This window comes from Melospiza melodia, chromosome 12 (genome assembly GCF_035770615.1).
Source record: "Melospiza melodia melodia isolate bMelMel2 chromosome 12, bMelMel2.pri, whole genome shotgun sequence".
In the NCBI taxonomy this organism is placed as follows: Eukaryota; Metazoa; Chordata; class Aves; order Passeriformes; family Passerellidae; genus Melospiza; species Melospiza melodia.
The window spans coordinates 20,593,494-20,614,547 of record NC_086205.1 but is presented as its reverse complement, the minus strand read 5'-3'; the positions used below and the strand labels follow the sequence as shown (position 1 = coordinate 20,614,547).

The 21,054-nt window shown below is 38.7% G+C and overlaps 1 protein-coding gene across 1 annotated transcript; it reads right to left on the bottom strand.

The window, feature by feature from the left end:
- Nucleotides 1-475: 475 nt before the first annotated feature.
- On the bottom strand, nucleotides 476-19,407 carry MCCC1 (methylcrotonyl-CoA carboxylase subunit 1). The gene is made up of 19 exons (XM_063167225.1): nucleotides 19,344-19,407; nucleotides 18,230-18,276; nucleotides 17,094-17,233; nucleotides 16,585-16,680; nucleotides 16,309-16,430; nucleotides 15,227-15,374; nucleotides 14,322-14,443; nucleotides 13,111-13,222; nucleotides 12,696-12,777; nucleotides 11,777-11,904; nucleotides 10,692-10,875; nucleotides 10,038-10,147; nucleotides 8,591-8,807; nucleotides 7,789-7,875; nucleotides 7,177-7,226; nucleotides 6,102-6,239; nucleotides 4,652-4,759; nucleotides 3,576-3,647; nucleotides 476-2,048 (listed from the first exon to the last, which is right to left on the bottom strand). The coding sequence occupies exons 1-19, from the start codon at nucleotides 19,397-19,399 to the stop codon at nucleotides 1,929-1,931; spliced, it is 2,139 nt and encodes a 712-aa protein (XP_063023295.1). The 5' UTR covers nucleotides 19,400-19,407; the 3' UTR covers nucleotides 476-1,928.
- Nucleotides 19,408-21,054: the final 1,647 nt, after the last annotated feature.

Genomic DNA, 21,054 nt, shown 5'->3' with positions numbered 1-21,054 from the left:
AATGAACACTGGTGAGATTATCTGTCTCCCCTGGCTCCGGAGGGAGGACATTTTGTCAGCTCCCAGGGAATGTGTTTTGCTGCACTGGCTGTGTGCAGCCAAGCTGTGCAGACTGAGCAGGCAGGGAACCTCCTGCTGGGAGTTTGAATGTTTTGGTACAGATTCAGTGCAGCAAAGTCAGTCTAGAAACAGCCATGTCACAGAGAGAGAGAAAAATAAATGCCAAGCTGCTGAGTCTCTTCAGGGCTGAGCTCATGTTTCTGTGTGAGGAATCAGTTCTGGATAAAACAAGTGCCTACCCTTACCTGCAGTGAAACCCATCACGAGTGTCTGGACTGCTGCCTCCTAAATGTGATCTGCAGATTGTGCTCATCATCATCAGATGATACAGAAACAGCTGCTTAAACCCTCTAATCCAATGCATGAACAGAAGCAGCCAAGGAAAGAACAAAATGGAGAAAAATCAAAACAAACATTCCAAGTTATGCTTAATTTTTATTTGGCAGTAAATAAAAATCATAGTGGCAATATTCTACAAGATGATCACTGGAATTTAATTATTTGCTAGGTGACCACAGGATTGGAAGGAAAACTGTAAAGTATTAAAATATGCTTTTAATACACTGATCATCCAAAGTCATTGCTTTTTCACCAGGTTTTTTTCTGCACTGCAGACAAGGCTGCACAATTATAAAAGCAGATCAGAGAATTCCCCATGTACTGTATATTGATTCAGAAATGAGATTTCAGGTAAGGGTCCATTTGCACAGATTTAACTACAGGCTCGGGATCACTGCAGCATCTGATTGCTCCTTTCTGCAGTATAGAACAGATTATTTAATTGAGTTAGCTTATCAAAACTTCATGTGATAACAGAACTTCACATTAACTGAATAATGAAAAAACTTTCAAAGTTTGCAACAATTAAAACATTTTTTCTTTCCCTTGTTTCCCTAAGGTGATGGCTAAATAAGTTAAATTTATGGCAAATTATCAGTATGCTTAGTCTGAGAATTGTTTTTCTTTGCATATCCAAAAGCCTACCAATCTTCCCTTCTGAAACCCTGCAGATACAAAAAAAAATCTATTCTTCTTAGTATTCTCATTTCATGTTGTTATAAAGACTGTGGTGTACTTCATTCCAGCCAATAAGAAGTACACTAGAACATGAACAATATGATAACAGTAATGAAGATTTTGAAGTCAGTATTGTATTTTGGCACACTAAGTATTAAATAAGCTTATATTTCTGTGTTACTACTTCACGTTTAAAGTTAAAATGGCATTTTTTGAAAGCAGTCACATTTTAACTTTGATTAGTGTAGCAAATAAATGTATTTTAGAAATGTTTTGCATCACATATTTTGAGGTATATTAAAGTAATTTTTGAAATGCAAATTTTCACAACTCATTGAGGTAAATAGGAAAAACAGATGCACCAGAAATGACTGAGTGGGATTCTGGGCTAAGGAACAATCCTAAATTCCCTAATAAGGCAAAAACATAAGATACAAACAGGAATTTTGCCAGAAAATAGAAAAACTGTATTTCAGATTTCCTTCAAATCAATCCTCACATATGTAAGGGGAAAAAGGCATCTGTGAATAAGAAGAACCTAACCTGTCTATACCTTGTAGTCCTTATTAACCTCTCTGAACCTTTCAGAGCTTCACATCTTCTTCCAGTCTTTCCTCAAGCAAACAACCACTGGACAACAATCACATAGGTCCACAAGTTATAAATACAATTACAGTATAGTGATACCCAAATTTCAGTGAAGTCAGCATAATTTACAGTCAAACTATGCAGGAAGTTCAGAGGAAAACAATCCTCCAATCATACAAAACAGTTTGCTGAAAACATGAAGAAATCTTCTTCCAGGAGAAAATCGGCAAAGTAGAAAAAATAAAATGCACCTTCCTTGAATTTTACTTTGACTCTGCCTCTTCATCCACAAATTCAACGAGTGGAGCATGCCTGTTGGCCTGGGCACCTTCTTGGAAATTGACCTTTTTAATCACTCCTGCCTTGGGAGCCCTGATGGTGTGCTGCACAGAAACACAGCCAGAGTGAGCAGCAGACAACTCAGGGGCTTCCCTCCCCTCCTCTCCCTCCAGCAAATGCCAGCATTACTGCTTGCTCCAAATGGAACTGAACACACTTAGTTCCTTCCTCTGACATTTTTTATTTTAAACCTTCTTTGAAACATTCCTAGTCCACTTCTGAGTTTTGTTTTCTCATGAATATTTGATAAGTATATTGGGGAGAAAAATGCTATAGAATACATTTATATGAATTATCATCATCATAGGAATGATCATCAGTATGAACAGCTGACTTATTTTACCTCACTAATACTTTCTGTTGTTGTAATAAATACCAAACAGAAATAACACACTATTAATCCAAAATGTTAATCAGAGAGCAGATTTGTTCCCTTAAGAGAAATCTGCAGATTTACTAAAGATATTTCTGTTTTCTGGCCAGGAGGGGTCTTTAGTGGGCAGATATTTGGCAAAATGCAGATGAAACAGAAATACAGCTACTAATGACAGTAAAGGAACAGCATGCTCACACACAAGCCCCAGCTGGTCTGCTTGTCATTGTACCAGGTCAGTTTGATATTGTAGCTTTGCCTCTTGGTACTCTTCTACATAGGATTAGCATCAAAACATTTAAGATCAGATATTAAATCCTCACATCTAAGGACTCTCTAAGTAATAATTTGCTTTTTAAATTTTACATTTTATATTTCAATAACACTTTAAAAAATAACTCAGATAATGTTAGTCTGGATATCAGCTGAAGAGGCACAAACACATTTAGCATCCAACTGCAAAGAAGTTTGTGTGTAGGTTTTTGGTGCACACAGTTTTATTTAATAGAATTTGAGTGTAATTAAAAAAAGAACATGATAAGAGAAAGGCAGATTTTCTCAACAGTGTTAGTTCTACTGCCACAAACAGGTTTATTTTAAACTAATAGTCAAACTAAACCAGTTCAGGCTACAGAAACTGTAATTCAAGCAATCTGAGCCACAGTCAAGCGCTATGACAAGATAAAATTCAGTCCTCTGAATGCTGTGTGGATAACTGCACAGAATCTTTAGTGTGCTCCTCATAAAACTTTATGTAAATATTATTAATTAAAGGATTATACACAAGAAGAATCCTGTGTATATTTACAAAGTCCCCATTAGCTAAATCTCTGCTTGAAGTAACTGCAGACATCCATGTGCCTGGATCACAACCAGGGAGCAAGAGACACCAAGACAGTTTTGTGCTAGAAAAGTCAAAGGACAGGAGGGGACAGAAGGCCTGACACCACCACCCAAATGCATGTTAAACCAGCTGCAAAATACCATGGATTATATAATCATCATTTGTTAGTAAAATAACAGCAAATATAATCCTCTGAAATCCAGTCAGACACAACACTGATGTCACAGCAGATGAAGTGATACTGACAGCTGCAAGCTGCACTCCACACTGAACTTCAATAATGCAATCAAAAATTATTAAATTTTGAACAGATTTTTATTTTCTCAATAATTAAAACCTTTATATGTCACTTACCTCCATTTTCATAGCTATCATAACCATTAGAGGGTCTCCAATCTGCACCTTATCCCCTGCCTTCACAAACACCTGCAATTCAGGAGAAAATTGGGGGAGAAATCATTTATGCCTGTACCATTCAAAATCAGCTGGATCTTGACTAACACAATGCACAGAGGGAGGGAGGTTTTGCAAAACAGGTTCATATTTTTTACTTTTGTTGGTCTGGGCATCTGAGTTCTCTAGATAGGGAATAGTTCTAGATAGATCTCCTAGAGGGAAGGCAGAGCCTACAGAAAGGGGGTCAGTACCAGATGACAGGGTGACCAGGAAGCCATTTATCTGTCAAAGAAGAAACACTACAGGAGATGATGTATAGTCTAATCTTCCTGGGCTTCAGCAATTCTATTTTGAGAAAAGTGCAGAACCTCTTCCTGAAGCCAGTCCCTAAAGTCTTTAAAACAACATCCAGAAAGAAGATGGCAGGAGTCACCTCATTTTTCAACAATTACTCTGATTTGGAGGGTTCATTCAGGATGTCAGAGATCCATGTTCCATATACTCCATCCTTTATGTCTTTTTATTAGTGGTTGAATCTTTCAACCACTAAACTCTCCAGAAAAATCTCTTTCTGTTGAAACTTTGTCACTGTACAGAGAACGCATAAGACTTGCTGAGCTAAAGAAAATTAAATCAATTCACAGCTTAACGAAAGAGGCATTTCTGAGGATTTCTTCTTTTCCAAGTGCATCTCACTCTCATGTTAGATGAAATGAATCAAACAGCCCATAGCACTTCAGGGAGCTTTGACTGGGGAAGTAATTAAGATGAAGAAAAAACTAGTTAAGCAGTAGCATTAGTTCAGGTCTTCCAGAGCTCTAGAGAAAGAATGGAAGCCTTAAAAAGACATGGGTGGCTGTTGAAAACTCAGAGTAAACAAAGCTTTTTCCAATCAGAAGCCACACAACACTGACATTACTGTCCCCAGTACAGTAATGGCAGTACATTTTCCTGGCAGTACAGAAGCACTATTTCTGGCAGAGTAAATTTGAATATACTGGAGAATTCAGGTCCCATCCTGTTGTTATAATTACCTTCTCTACTGTGCCCGTCATGGGTGCCACAGCTCCACCTTGTTCTGCCCCTGAACTCACTGCAGACAAGTATTTGGGCACAGGGAGGCCAATCTGAGCACTGCCTTCCTACAAAAGAAAATCCAGGACAGGTGAGTTAACAACATGAGATAACAGCAGCAGTGGATGGGCTGACAGAGGGAAAGAACAGCTCCAGCCTTAGGCAAAGCAGTCAGCTCTGAGGGTGGCACACCCTGGAGTCAGGGCTGCACTGGGACTGTGGTGTCACTGCTCTGCCAGTGCCTGAGGCCTAGGAAGTCACACTGAAGGTGACACCTGCTGCTGGAAGGACCAGCAAGGAAGGAACAACCCCTGGGACAAAGCAGCTCCACGTGGATCTTTGTACAAAGCCTGTATTTGTACCTTCCCTGTTCCTGCATCAGCAGTGCAGAAGGTTGTGGAAATGCATAAAGGCTGTTTGTAACAAGCAGGAGACATGTTGGCATCTCCACTGCCAGCCACTGCCAATGAATCCTTCACAATTTACAGTAAAATTCATTCAGTGCTAAATTTAGTCAAAATTTCTCACTCTTACTCAAAATCCCTTAAGTCCTCTCAGAGTTGCTTCCCAGAGTCTCTCAAAGACTCAATACTCTCCACATCCTTCCCATGCCCTAAAGTCCTGTGATTTCTTCTCTATCACTCACCCCAGACTCCTCTCTGATATCACAGGACTACTGAGCTTTGCAATTCCAGCACGGGGTTATTTTGTCCTCAGCACTGGAGCAACAAAGTTTTTGCTGCATTCTGCTGAAAGTCTTAAGGGGCTCAGTGCTAGAGGTTAATTACTGAAACTAATAATTTATTTATTTAATTACATTGAGTTACTTTAAGGCTTTGGAATTTTTTAACTGTAAATAAAAAATTACAACCTAATAATGCAAGTTAGAGTACCTCTTCTTTCAAATGTCACTTGCATATATGCAATGCATATAATGCCATGGTAACTCAAAATTGCATACTTTAACATTAGCTAAAGTTATCCTTCCTCAGACCAATACTGATTTATTTCTTGTCATATAATTTAAAAATTGCAATTGAAATTAAAACACCAGCTACGAGACCTTTCAAATATTTGTTGGTTTGAAGCACTCGCTACTGTTCTGTGACAAACTTAAAATACCTGACAAATTTAGTATTTTGTGTTTCCCCCTCCTAAACCATCATTTCCAAACCCTCATTTCCTCACCAGCTGTATTTTAACTTTCTAAAAGTAATTCTTTTTCTCACTCACTGCAAGCAATGAATTTCTAATTAGAACAATAATCCAACAGATATCAAAACTTAATAGGTCAAAGTAAGAAACTGAAATTGTTCTTCTCTTTCACATTCTGTTGCAATTTATATTGTTCATTTCTATGGCTAAAATTCCAAAATTTTCAATTTGTGATAATAAAGAAAGGAACATTACCGGGAAGAACAGATAAATGGTGTTGTCCAAAATGACCAACTTGGACTTAGACACTGTTCCATTTACTGAAGACCTCAAGCAAAGTGAATCACCTTCTTTCAAGATCTCTCCAGAAATCAGGAACATTTTATCTTGAATCTGAAAGCAAAATGCTTTTATAAGGACAAAGGGTAACCCTTTATGAGCAGTAAATCAAAAGATTGTATTTGTACCCTCATAACTTGTGATTCTGCATAGGCAACTCTGGAATTAAAAAAACATTTCTAAACCTTATGTATCCTTTATTTTTCAGTTAAGAGACTGTTCTGTATCCAATAAAAATAGCTCAGCAAATTATCTAATATATTCACTCAGGACTTTCTTGAGCATTCATCCATTCTGGGTGCCAAATCTGAGAGAATAAGACATTCACCTACAGGGGATATTGAACACCCAGCCAAACACAATTTCCTTAAGCCAACAACTGGAGACTCACATGTGCACACAAAATTATCTACAACTAAGGCATCTGGAGCTGTTTACTACAGGAGCTCTAGAGCATGGACAAAGAAGCCAATTCTAGGGGGCATCATTCAATTATCTAACCAGAAGATTCCTCAGCTCATTTGGTAATCACTCTCCAACTTCCATCTTCAAAATAAAATGTTATCTTGCAGATAATGCTCTAGAAAGCTTTTATTTATCCCACAGGAGATCCATTCTCATGCAAAGAATAGAGCAGGAGTCCTGTGGAAAAAAAGTCTTTTTAAATGCAGATTTAAATCTAACTCCCCAGGTTTTAAACAGACAAATTCAACAAGGAAAATAAAGAAAAAGACCTTTAAGTACTGAAAATACAAACACTTCTCTTAGCCTTGTCAGAAACATTTTGATAGCTCTTCCATGCCTATCCAGCACCTAGCACAGATAATTTCAGGTCAAAGTAACAGTATATAGCAATGGATACAAGCAAACTAAAAACAGAATCCTGCTTCTGTAATCATCAAGCAACTTTAGCAAAAATTAATATTAAGAGAAATCTACAAGAAACTGATTCTTTTATCTAATGAAGTAGCTGAAAAAATTGTACTGGTACCTGCATTTTGTATGACCCATCTTGATTGTAACTTACAGCTACATCCACAACTGTTCAATAAAACAAAACATGCATGTGTGAGTAGATTTCACTGGAGTATCTAGAGAATGATGACATATAAACTCTATCAAGGCTTTCTTGATAAAAATGAGGCCCACCAACACTAAGATAACAATTTTCAGATTAGCTTACTACACACTGCAGAATTCCTACTGAATTCCAGACAATTTTTCTTTCAAAGATGAACATCTGAAATCATGTATCTAAAATCTGTATTATCTGGACAGAAAACAAGTTTGTGAGGAGAGGAAGTACTCCTTTCACAACAAAAAGGAGTTCAAAAAAAGTATATGGCATTCTTCTCTTTTTAAAATCTCAACCTCATTCATTTAAATGATGAACATGAATTAGTAGTCATTTCAATTTGGTTTACATGTCCTCAGGATCTAACAGTGTGGATTAAACATGCAATTCTGTGAATTCCCAGCTTACAATGCATAAAACTCATACTGATTCTATGCTGTTTCTTAGCCTGAATTTTCAAACACCAGTTAAAATAACTTCATCCATCAAATACCTCCCTTCCCTCCACAGACTTTTTTATTAACTTACTGTTTTCCCCATCCAGCAGAGACAGCTTTCTAGTGTAACATATATTTATTCTTCTACCAGTGCTGGATGCAAATGGTGAGAATTTATCTAAAACACAAAATACACAGATATATTATTTTTCATTCAACTTCAGCAAAACACAATACTTAGAACTTAGGCCTTAAAATCATTGTCCTACTCTTACTAACTCCATATTGATGTATTTATATTGCACAGAAAAGACTGGGGAACTACTGTAGTCAGAGAGAGTGACAATTCCTTGATCTCCAACACTGAATAAATTGATGCTGTGTGACCTACAGAAAACATGACACTGAGAAGGCTGTTTTCCATGAACACATCCCTGAACAGGACTGGAGAGCATCAGAATTCAACTACACCAGAGCAAGTCCTGATTAACCTTTAGGTGAAGGCTCCATTAAACCTCCACTGCTCTCCCATTCAGAGCAGAGGTAGTTTTGTCTGAAGACCCTGGCCAGCTGTAGGAATAACAGAGGCAGAAGGTCACTGCTTGTGCTTACCAAGAGCAAAGAGCTCAGTGTGCCACTGACCATGAATCCCCAAGGTCTTCCAGGCAGTGCCTGTCTGAAGGGCTTTGGGAAGTGCTCTGGACATCACAGTGGTGACACATTCCCTATCTGACCCTTAACAAAAGTTATTGTCTGCCCTGTATGCAAATACCTGGGAGATGCCAGAACACAGAACCCTGATCAGGCACAAAGTAGGGCAAAGAAAGAACATCCAAATTAAGAAACTGCACACGAACTCATAAAATAAAACAATACAAAACAATGATCCTTACCATCTGACTGATCTCTGAAAGCATCTGTTAGCGTCTTCTCTTTCAGTATGAGCCCTAGAGCCGCCTGACACATAACTTCATGTGGAGTTGCCTTTTTGGGTGGAAATAGTTCATCATGGTGTTGAGGAATGAAATTAGTGTGCACATTTCCAGCCTCAAACTGTGGGTGTCCTGACAGGCTCAGTAAGAAATCAATATTAGTGCTTAATCCTACAATCTGTAAAGAAACAGAACAGAAGCATATTGCCAAACTGAGTTATGACTACGCAGCTTTCTGCTCCCAAAATTTATCAATAAAATGTAATTAATTCAACTGGTCTGTTTTACTATCAATAAAACCACTGAGTGTAAAAAGATAAAAAACCAAAACAAAACCCAAAAGCTGCTTTCTCAAAAGCATTCTATTTTCTAAACGTTGCCTTTGTCCACTGTGAAATTGAGCAAATTTTCCTGGAAACAGTAACAGGAGGTAAATTTCAGAAAAAACTCTACTTTTGGAAAATTGTGCTCTGAGTATTTGAAAGAACATTCCTAACTTAACAAGGGCTTCTTATTAAAAATGAGTTACAATAGTTTCAGTATCCCATTTTTGATCTTTTAATAGTAAAAAGTAGGAACAGGGACTTCTGTAAGTTTACTAGATACTATCCATTTCCTATAGTGCAAAATACCTAATGAAACAATATTATTTTAGAGAAATCAGTGAAACTGGTAACCATGTTATGCTGTCAACATTTACTGACAGTACTAAGAAAATTCTGGAAAAACAAAGAGAATTCTTTTATCTCTTTCTCTTGCAGTAAATTTCATTTTTATCTAAAGCATAAGGGGCCCAACACTATCACTACTTCAGGCACATGTAAATTTGTTCTGCACAAGTAATATTCAGTCTCACCTCAAGCCAAACCTCCTGAATTCCACTTTTTAAAACAGTTATAATACCTGCAGTTTTCATAGGGGAAAAATGGAATGTTTCTTAAAAAGAACTGACAGCATAGTTTAGTGGAATTTGTCTGACACAAATTCCACTAAAGAAACCATTTAAGTCTGAGAAAGCTCACAGTACAATTGAAAATGTTGTTTAGCCTTACCTTTCTACGAAGTCCCAGGTGCATATTCCAACTGAAGATACCACAAACTTAAAAATCTATGCGTAAAACTGGGCTTCACACTTATTTTCACTCACTCCACCAATGAAAACAGTTTGCAAACTGGGAAAAAATACAACTTCTGCAAACAACTAATGGATTTGAAATGCAGTAGCAATGCAGGCTCCCTTTTGGAAGCCACTTTTGTTTTACTGCAGTATTTTCTGCATGCTTTTGTGGCTAACAACTAATGGATTTGAAATGCAGTAGCAATGCAGGCTCCCTTTTGGAAGCCACTTTTGTTTTACTGCAGTATTTTCTGCATGCTTTTGTGGCTCAAGCTGTGGTACCACACTTACATTGTACTGGTGCAAGCTGTAGCGCAGCTTTCTGAGCGCTGCCGGTCGGTCCTCAGCCCACACCACCAGCTTGGCAATCATGGGGTCATAATGCACAGAAACCTCATCACCTGGAACATGGCAATAAACAAAAATGCTCTAACATGCAACCAGGTATTTATGAAAGTTGGTAATGCACAGTACTGGGCACCACATGGCATCCAATACGGGCACAATTCATAGCCACATTTCTCTCGAGATTAAAATTGTTTAAGGACATGATGATGTGACCTGGCATTTCAATTTCAAGGACAATTTCAGCACAGACTTTTTATAAATTTTATAAATACATTTATAAATTTTTGTAGAGATAATATGACTCAAATTCAATTTTCTTATTGTAAACACAATGCAGGATTTCCAAACAGTGAGAAAACTATCGCCACCATGAGCCAGTGGACATTAATTTCAGTACAGATAAAGAAGACGTAAATAAAATATTTGGTGATTGACCAAAAGTACATGGAAAATGATAAGGATGAATAATTCTGTAGGGATTTGTCTTTAAACCAACACTCTTTTAGACAAACTTATTCAGGCCAAAGAGGGAAATGCTTACAAAGATAAGTTCTTGATGTTAATTACTTCTTCTTCCATCACTGCCTTCAGTTTTACCTTGCCTGACTCCGGTCTCTATCCTGGTGAAACGATCTGCTGGGGGGGTGGACAAGTGCAACAGGGGCCCAGCTCCTGGCATAAAGTTATTATTAGGGTCCTCAGCATATATTCTAGCTTCAAATGCATGGCCCTGGAGCAGGATCTCTTCCTGCAGTAGAGGAATCTTCTCTCCTGCAGCAACCTGAAAACAATAGGTTTTTTCTTTAATGCAGGGTCAATATTCTGGAATGCTGATATATGAAATATTAACTGTATTTCTTCTGAATTTGAAGAATTAGGAAGCACATTTTAAAAAGCACAAGGAGAAAAACACTGCCACGACCACTGAACCCGTCCACCTTGTTTTTCTCTTCCAGTGTTGTTTCATCCCCGCTCTAACTCAGGATTCAATTCTCAATTTCCATGCCCAGGTAAGGAAGACAAATGTTCCTTCTTTTTGCATCAGCATTGCCATTTTAATTTTCTTTCTGATTACACTTCCCCACCCTTAATCTCACACTACTTAAGCTGCTGCCCTCACTTTTGGATTTATGCAAACAGAATTGGGGTTTATTTCAAGTTCCCTAATACCCAAAACTTCCTGTTATCACTCAAATGTGTGAATAATGTCTGCAAATTGGGTGTGTGAGGAAATCCACTGCTCCAGTCCATCCCACTGTACAGCTATTTCAGAATGTGGCTATACTGGTATAACACCAGACACAGGTTTTTGTGAGGATTTTTTCCTCCTACAGCCTGATGCAAGAATGACTTTTGGGTCACAGATCCATTTCAATTGAGTTTTAGAAACCTTACAACATAGCAAAGGAAAGATCAGGACCCCACTCTCTCCCACTTTCCACACTGTCTGTTAATGTCTCTAAATACATTTTAAAAATGTTTCCTCTCTACACAGCTGGTTGAAATTCAGAGCACCTACACAATGCTCTACATCCAATACAGCAATGTGAGATGTTCCTGTGGAGCAAAGGAAACTCTACCCTGTCAGCTGAGCAGGAGATGAGGATCTGGAAACCCATCTCACAGGCAGTGTCACACAGCACTCAGGAGCAACTCTCCATGTAAAATCAATTAACACTCACCCTGAGCTGCCATTCCACCAGGTCTGTTCCAGTGATCATCTCTGTAACTGGGTGCTCTACCTGCAGCCTGGTATTCATCTCCATGAAGTAAAAATTATGTTGGGAGTCCATAATAAATTCAACTGTTCCTGAAGTATTTAACAAAAGGACAATTCACCTAAGAGCATCTTAGGTGTCCATTTATGGAAAAGACATCCAAGACACTTAATACAACTATGCCAAGATTACTATTTCTCAATCAGACACACTGAATTTCATTACATTCTATCTAAATAATCTAAAAAAGGGTCACAGATCTCACAAGAGATCTGAAAACAGAAGAGTTGTTTCCTTGTACATTTACATAACCTTTGCTTAGTAGCCATTCTCTACAGTAAGAGCTGCATTTCATTAGCACTTTAAAAAGTGCATCAAGACTCTTTGAAAGTATCCGGAATATTCATAGGGCATGTAAATTTTTTAAATAAATATCTGAAGAAAGTAGTGAGAAAATAAAGTTACAAATAATTTCAGGAGGTTATTTTTCATCTGGGAAATTGTGTGGACTTTAAAGTGAGTTGTGATTTTCTTTTAAAGACTACTGTTTGCATATAAAGTATCACCCTTTCTATGCTAAAAGAAAAATTATTTTCCCCTTGCTCAGCTCAAATTTACTAATTCATAATGCTCACTTTCCAACAACAGTTGAGTTGACCAAATTATCTGCCCTGAAATTTTTTTCCTTCTATCCTTCAGCTGCCACTGGTCTTGAGTTCAGGTATGCTAATTTAAATCTGTAATTACATCAGAATTAACTACATAATTGCTTGCTTAAACCTCAAAAATTTGAGGGATGTGTGTCTCACTTGAAAACAACCAGATGCCATTTGCTTGAGACTTAAATCTGACTAAGTTAAAAGCTGCACCTCCCCAGGCTCACCTGCTCCCACATAATTCACTGCTTTGGCTGCTTTGACAGCAGCTTCTCCAAGCCTCCTTCGAACCTCTGGACTAATTCCTGGCTGTAAAAAAAAAAAAAAAAAAAAAAAAAAAAATTACAAACTATTGTAAAGTTTGGTGATATAAAACCTGGTACGCATGAATATTGAACAGAATTAACAACTGCAGTGAAACCCTGATCTATGTTACACTTGAAATCTACATAATTCTTCTTTGAGAATCACTTTCCTAAAGAATGTAGTTTTTTTTTTCAATTAGAACATCTTCAGCAGCAAAAGTAAAACAGGTTTGAGAATTACAAATAAATTATTACCCACTACATACATTCAGTGGGGGGTAGCAATTACTATAAAAACATGGCAGTTTATAAAAAATATTAACAATTTTCTGCTCACCCCTGGTGCCTCCTCAATGATTTTCTGATGCCTCCTTTGCACACTGCAGTCTCTTTCAAACAGATACACTGCATTGCCATGCTGGTCACCAAATACCTGGACTTCAACATGCCTGCTCCATAAAAATAAATGTTTTAATGTATTTTAATGCCCCAAACAGACTTCAAACTTGCAATTTTTTAATAGGATTTCTTATAAGTTTAAGTGTCTGCCCTTAAATAAATGCCAAAAATGTAAAGTGAGGCTGGTATTATGCAGGATTTTATTGTTATAGACTTACTAAATCTTCTAAATGAAAGAGGATTCCTAATACCAACTACTGCAGTGAAATCTCATTGATTGTAGGATAAGCAAGACATATATCTGAAGGCTGCTGCTTCTTTCTTAGTTATTATAACAAAAGTAAAACCACTTCATTATTAATTTGATAATGATTATTTCCCTCATAATTTATTGTGCAGCAATTCACAAGAGACAGCAGCAGTCCTGGCTCAGGAATAACACTGCTCACTTCAAAACATCATTTCAAATGACAACTATGAGGTGGCAGAAATTTATTCTATGTATAAACCTAATAAAAATACATGACCATTCTGACAATCCCCTGATCCTGGCAAAATAAATTCCCCAGCAATGAGTTTTTTCTCATGTCCACCTGACAGCATAAACAGACCCTCAATTTCTTTGGAATAAATACTTTCCCTACAGTGATGCTTCAAGGAAGAACAGATGTAAAGTACAAGAGTGTCAAACAGACCTCTGAGACATTCTTTATAAACAATAAATTAGTTCAGTTTCACATGAGCTAAAGACACTGACTTCTGTTTGACACATTGAAGTAAAGGAAGATTAAACAACTGGTTTGGGACACCTGAGGGCAGCAGAAACACCATCACAGCTTGACTAAGGTCTATAGTTTGAATATTAAATTGATTGGTTTCCTAGATGTAAATCAGTTTTAGACATCTCACTGCCACATTTCCCAAGCAGTAGCATTTTAATTCCTGTCATTCAAAACAAAGCCACTACAAGAAATTCAATAAATTATAAACAATTTTGACCAAATTAACAAATTTCATAGTGCAAATCAGACATACAAAACCAATTTTAATCCCACAACTAAGCTGGTTATGTTTAGTTAACTAAGCTATTTATGTTTATTTAAGTAGAATAAACATTACAGGGTTTATATTGAAACATGTGTTTCTCACCTTGGATTATCTACAAATTTCTCAATCAGCATTGCATCATCATTAAAAGACTTCTTTGCTTCTCTCCTTGCTGATTCTAGTTGGTCCAGAAACTCCTTTTCTGAATGAGCAATCCTCATGCCCTAAAATACAAGAACAAAGCTTATCTAAATAGCTAAAAATGCACAATGAAAAACCTTGTTGCACACAAAGAGTGAGAAATTAGCTTAAAAATAATTTGTTTTTTCTTTCTTTCATAAACTTTAGCAGAATTGTGTATCAGCTTCCAGTAAGATAATCCAACTAAGTCTCACTGAAAGTGTCACAAGAAGTGTAAAAAATAGATATTATCATTCCATTGATATGAGTGAGCACAAAATTAAATTTTGTCCTCAAATATTATAGAAATTTTCCAAGGTTGGCAGAGAAAAACTGATTTTCTACAAAATAAATCTAGTTACTTTGGAAATAACTAAATTTTTCTATATGTAATTTTTATAGACGTTTATTTCAGAACAAAATGTGATTTAGACTGGGAGTTCACCACTCATTGAAAAATATCTAGACAGAAAATGGTGTTTCTAATCACTTCTTATGCAACATTTAAAACTGTCAGCAAAGGAAGTCACAGAAGCCATCACAGAGTAACAATTTAAAGTCATCTCATTTTGCACAAATCCACAGCACAACTTATCTTTCATGTGAATTACTGGAGATCCATTGAAACCAACAAAACTCTTCCAGTTTATTCCAGCTACTTATCTTCTGCATCTCAAAGGGAAATGAGATTTCATAGTGCTAGACTGGCCATTAATAAATTTTAGCACAAAGTACTTTTCCATTTTTTGTTTTCTTTTAGAATACAGAGTTTCAGATCCTGAGCCATGGTAACTTTACAGCAAAGGATGAACAGAGGAGTTCCTTACCTTTCCTCCACCCCCACGGACAGCTTTAATCATTACTGGGTATCCAATTCTCCTGGCATGTTCCCTTAGACACTCATCAGACTGATCTTCTCCATGATAACCTTCAACAACAGGAACGCCAGCAGCAGACATTATAGCTTTGGAAGTGCTTTGACAGAACAGTTTTATATTTAGAATGATAAAAATATTTTTTTCTTACTTTAAGCTCCAACCTGTCTAATGCTCCCAATGTTAATTCTCTCCATGAAAACAGTTCCACAGTAGACCTCAACAGGACTACTTGCATAGTGGTCACACAGCATTGGACTGTAATTCAGCACATGCTTCCAACAAACATTTTTGTTTCTCCTAGCAGGATTACACTTGAGTTTGACTGGTTTTTTCCACATTATATATGCCAAAATTTAACAATTTCAAATTAAAACACCACAATATTGAAAGTTGTACAAAGGCAAAACTTTTCATTACACAGGCTACATTCACACCACACATAAAACACTCAAGCATAACAACTCTAATTTCCAAAATGCATGCAAAGCTCATTAAATTACTGAGGCAATTTATTCTCACATTATGAGGTGATAAAGTTAATTCTCTCTAACTATGATTATACAGTTCTTGTGTCAGTAATAACTTCATTTCCATATTCTTGATTTACACTTCATACCTTTAAAGTCTTTCTTTGATCTAAGAAACTAAGACTAAGATTCTCTGTGATGAATTAAACTTATAATTTTACATGAGCCACAATAACCCTGATGATCTGGTGCTTCTTTTCCACTGCTCTTTTGACCCTTCCAATCTGACTGCTGAACCTTTACCTACACTACACTGCAATGCTTCAATTCTGGAAAAGTAGAATGATTTAATTACTAAAATCCCAATAACTGAACAATCTTGACTGTTTATGTCCCCAAATGAATCTATAAACCTGGAGTTTATTCCTTTGAAGAAAACTGTAAAAATATAATGCAAATTGACATAATAAAACAATTACAGAGCAACAACTGGTCATCTGTTAACAAAATCAGCTTTGCCAGGCTGTAAATTGTATAACCAAGTAATAAATCAGAAATAGATACCTTTTAATACCCATATCTCTGATAGCAGATGAAGGAGGACCTATGAAGATGATTCCCTGCTGCTTACACAGCTCTGCAAACTCTGTGTTTTCTGAGAGGAAACCATAACCTGGATGAATAGCCTAAAACAGAAAAATGTAACCACTCTGTTTTTTGTATCAGTTTAGCTTAGAAAACTCAGAAATTTCATAGCTCATTAAGGAAAAGCAAGATGAGCAAAAATAAAGAACTAAAGACATGGAAGTAACAGAAAATGTAAGGCCCTGATCTCCTTACCTGTGCTGCTGAGACCTTGGCCACCTGCAGTATTTTCTCCATGGCCAAGTAACTCTGCTGTGAGGGTGGTGGACCAATGCAATATGCTTCATCTGCCTGTTTTACAAAAAATACATGCAACAGAGACTGGTTACTAGCAAATTTAAATGAGTTTCCGTGCTAATTACATCGCTTATCAGACTGCAGTTTAAATCACTGCCTTTCCTCATGGAGAGGCTCAACTGGGTGAAACAAATTCTGACTTCTTCCCCAGAATCACAGTCTATTCTCTAAGTCCTGGCTGTCCAGAGTCAGAGAGCCAAACTTGAATGCACTTCTTGTAAAGATATCAGGTATTGAGACAGAGACCAGGCAAACTTTCCACCCATTCAAGGAAAACTTGGCAGTGGTCTACAGCAGTGAGAATCAACTTTGCATCAGCACCCAAATCTGCTTTACCCATGGAATTTATCAATGAAAAATACTGTTATGAATGAACATCAGCCACAAGTTTAATGAATATACTTCACCATTGCTACGTGCATGGAATTCCTGTCTGCTTCACTATAAACTGCCACAGACTTCACCCCCATTTTCTTGGCTGTTCTCATCACCCTGCAGGCGATTTCTCCTCGGTTTGCAATGAGGATCTTCCCTATGCTGTGACCTCCTGTTTAAAAGGATGAAGCACAGTAAGAAACCAAGCCACAAAAACATCCCTGGAAACAAAGCAACTTTAAAATTCTGGTTTCTTTTACATTATTTATAAAGTTTATGCATTTCTTCAATAATGGAAAAAGCATGCTTCACCCAAAATCATTTTCAAGCTGCTCTTCGAATTCTTAACTCAGAGTCTTTATGCAGAAGTATCTTTAAGCCATTTTTTTTCTTTTTCAGAATTCAAGAAATATAGCCTTACCCTAAAAAAGACCACTTCTACATAACAGCTGATGCTTATAGTTGTGCTATGTACCCTCTGGACTAACTAGGAAACAATCAAAACTGCTGTGTCCCCCACAACAGCAGTGATTCACATATGAAGAGCACTGCTCCCCCTTGATACACAGTGACAAAGAAATAAAAAGGTATCAATTTTCATTGTTTTGGTTTTTTGATCAGTGACTTACAAACTTCTATAAACTATCACAACAGCAGCCACAACTTGATAGAAGTATAAGGCCAGCACTGACAGAGACTTCTCAGTGAGAACTAAATAGCTTTAAACTAAACAATAAAATGAAAAGAGATCCCTGAATTCTCAAACATAACTTTTTAGATAGCATAATCACAGAGTGAGTTTAAATAATCTTGCTAAACCCTTTTATGCTCCTTCATATCTTGTTTAAATACCATTATGCCTATAAAACAATTCTCAGAGACTCTGCAACTTTTGCATCAGAAAAGGACTCAGAGGAAAATACCACAAAAAATAAAGAGCTTTCATTAATTTCCATATACCTAATTATTATAGGTAAAATTATACAAAATGTTGTTTAAACATTAAAGATGATTTCTCTTTGGTTAGCTACAGGTTCCTGTTTCCAGAAACTGTGAACATACTGAATATTTATTAAAAAACCCTGCAGTCTTTCAGCAACTAATACTCTAAAACCATCCACACTGCATAGCAATTTAAGCTAGTAGTTAAAGAAGTGAAATTTCATACCTATCGTTGAGGCCCATTTCACAAATATTCGTACTTGGTTCCATTGCCTGTGCAATTATAAAGGGACAGAAGTGTTACAAGTGCATATGAACAAGTGGCAACTGAGCTATTTTTATTTTCAGGTGAGAGAAGGACAGCACTGAAAATTCTGATACATCTATTGACACAGAACACACTCAGGTGTAACAAGGGAAGTTGCTCAAACTTCACCAGATCTCTCCCTAAGCACTTTCACTTGTACACAATAGAAATTATCCCCATGCTTTTTTAGTAGCATTCAAACAGAAATAATCAAGGAGTTTTCTTAAAACAAACAAGCAAAAAACCTCTTTTTGGTGGACAGAATAGCCAACAACTCACATTTATTTATTACAGAGAGGCCAACTCATGAAGTATTTGGGAAAGAAGACGAGAGCAAACATAAAACAAAAAAGCTTAAAAAGGCAATAGGAGCTGCTTTCGTAGCGCAAAGGTGCAAGAGAAAACAATGTGAAAGAGCAAGAGTGAGCTATGGAGACTTTTAGAAATGGAAAGTTCAACTTCAGATGATTAATGCTGACTAAATGAGATAACGGCAGTGAAGTGACTGGATAGAGCTGTGAGAGCAAACTCCTGGAACTGTTTTAATTAGCATGTAAAACAAAGTCGGAATTTTGGATCAAGTCCAGCATTCTTTAAGCGTTATCGGACGAAAAGACACGGGACGTCCTCGACACCACACAAGCAGAGCTCGGCTGTAACAGAGGAGGAATCTGTGCATGTATTAAACACTGGATACACAGCTGTCACGGTCACCTCCCTGCGCACAGCCTGCGGACCGACCCCAGGGCCGGGGCAGCTTCGTGGCACCCGCAGCAGCTGCCACAACCATTCCCTAGGGCCCACGAGGGTTTATTTGCTCTTCCTTCCCCCAGAGCAGCCCGGGCTCCCTGTGTGTCCCCTCACGCCCCGCAGAGCCCCCTCCCCTCCTGCCCGGGCAGCGGGCTCCGTGCTCGCTGCGGGCAGCTCCCTGCGGCTCCTCAGGCCGCCCCCGGCCCGCACCCACGGCTGCCCCCGGCCCGGCCGCCCCTGCCCTCGCTCGGGGCCGCTCGGGCCTCCCCCGGCCCGCACTCACAGCCGGCGCAGCGCCCCGAGGCAGCCGCGGCCCCGCTCGGCCGCCGCCAGCGCCATGTTGGGGAGCGCGGGCGGCAGCGGGGAAAGCCCTCAGGGGGAGGGAGGGAGCGGGCGGAGGGAGCGCGTCACCGGGAGGAGAGCCGGGCACGGCCGGGGCCCGCTCGGGCAGAGCCGCGGAAATGGCTGTCGGGGGCGGGGCTGGGCGGCACCGAGGAACGGCGCCGAGAGGGCCGACGGAAAAAACTTCATTTTAATGTGAAACGATGCGTGTCGCTGAAGGGTTGCCGGCCCTGTGGGTGCACGGGCTCAGCTGAGCGTGCTCCTTCAGGAATGATATCTGGGGTTGTAATGGGACAGCGATACACAAAGGTGTGCGTGCTTGGGAAGGCCATGGGCATCCTCGGGTACCTCAACATCCCCAGGTCCGGCATCAAAACCGCCTCGGGCAGCACAGGAGGTCACTGAGCGGGGGGATCAGAAAGCGTCAGAATCTATTCTGCTCCCTCAGGCTTTGGAGCTTTGCAAGACACAGAGCCGCAGAAGATTTGGGCTGGAAGGGAGATTAAAGCTCATCACAGTGCATTACGCTCCTTTGAGCAGGGACATCTTCCAGCAGCCCAGGTTGTGCCAGCCCCATCGAACCTGGCCTTGGATGCTTCCAGGGATGGGGCATCCACAGCTGCTCTGGACAGCCTGTGCCAGGGCCTCCGCACCCTCACAGGGAAGTATTTGTTCCCAATATTTATCAGTTTAAGGCCCAGCCCACTCCAGTGCGGAGCCTTGCTAAACCTGCCCGGCCCCAGCACAGTCAAAACAAGTATTTCCAATTGTTGATTACAAAAAGCAAAGCTGCTGTGCTTTTTCACTACAGGAATACACAAGCTATCAATTGTAGTAGTGGCATTGTTTAGTGTCTTAAGTGTTCTCCATACTCTGAAGCATTTTCTTACGTGAAGAGCATCTTCAGTATGCAGGCAGTCACTGCTTGCTCCACTCTTGCTATTTTTACTTTGCCATGGTGACCCCTCACACCCGTGACTGGAAGGTTCAAGTAGGTTAAACAGACACCGGATCAGCTTGGGGAAATCATCCCTTGGCCCTGACTGCAAGAGGGATCAGCACTTGCTCTAAGGATGAGATTTTAAAAACTAAATTATTAAGTGAAGCTTCCATTGTTCCATAATCCATTCACTCCAATCTTCTTTAACATAAGATGCTGACAGTGTAGATCCTACTTTTGCCTTTCATAATCCAGATTTTTAAAAGGTCATGTTTAATTTCTCTCTAAACACAAGATGGCAGCATTTTATGTAGTTTAACTGTTGGACATTGGGGAGAGCTACAGATATTTTACAGTACATAAATCAGAGATGGCAGAGGAGGCTTTTAGCAATAGAACTAATGGAAGTGGCAAACTCATTTGCATTGCAAATCTGCTCTTGGTGGAGGCATCCTGCCAGCAGGGCCTTTAGGGCTTGCAAAGTCAAGAGGGATCACCAGACTGTACATGCAGATGTTTGAAAGTACAGTGTAATAAAGCTTAAATGCAGAAATAATAATTTCCTCAGTGATACCAGTTATATGTTTGATGTGCACATCCACAGTCAGAAGCACTCAGGTGAACCTACCAATGTAGTGGACAGGTTGGATTGGCAACATTTTTTAAAAAAATGTTATTGTGGAAGCTGGGCATATTTTAAAAGATGCTTTGA

Excerpts from the sequence above, each read along its gene's own strand:
- MCCC1 (XM_063167225.1), bottom strand. The coding sequence starts at position 19,399 with ATGGCGCTGGCGGCGGCCGAGCGGGGCCGCGGCTGCCTCGGGGCGCTG. Across the intron at positions 18,277-19,343 it reads CTCGGGGCGCTGCGCCGGCT|GCAATGGAACCAAGTACGAA; the intron begins GTGAGTGCGGGC and ends ATAATTGCACAG. Across the intron at positions 13,223-14,321 it reads AAATTTGTAGATAATCCAAG|GCATGTTGAAGTCCAGGTAT; the intron begins GTGAGAAACACA and ends TTTATGGAGCAG.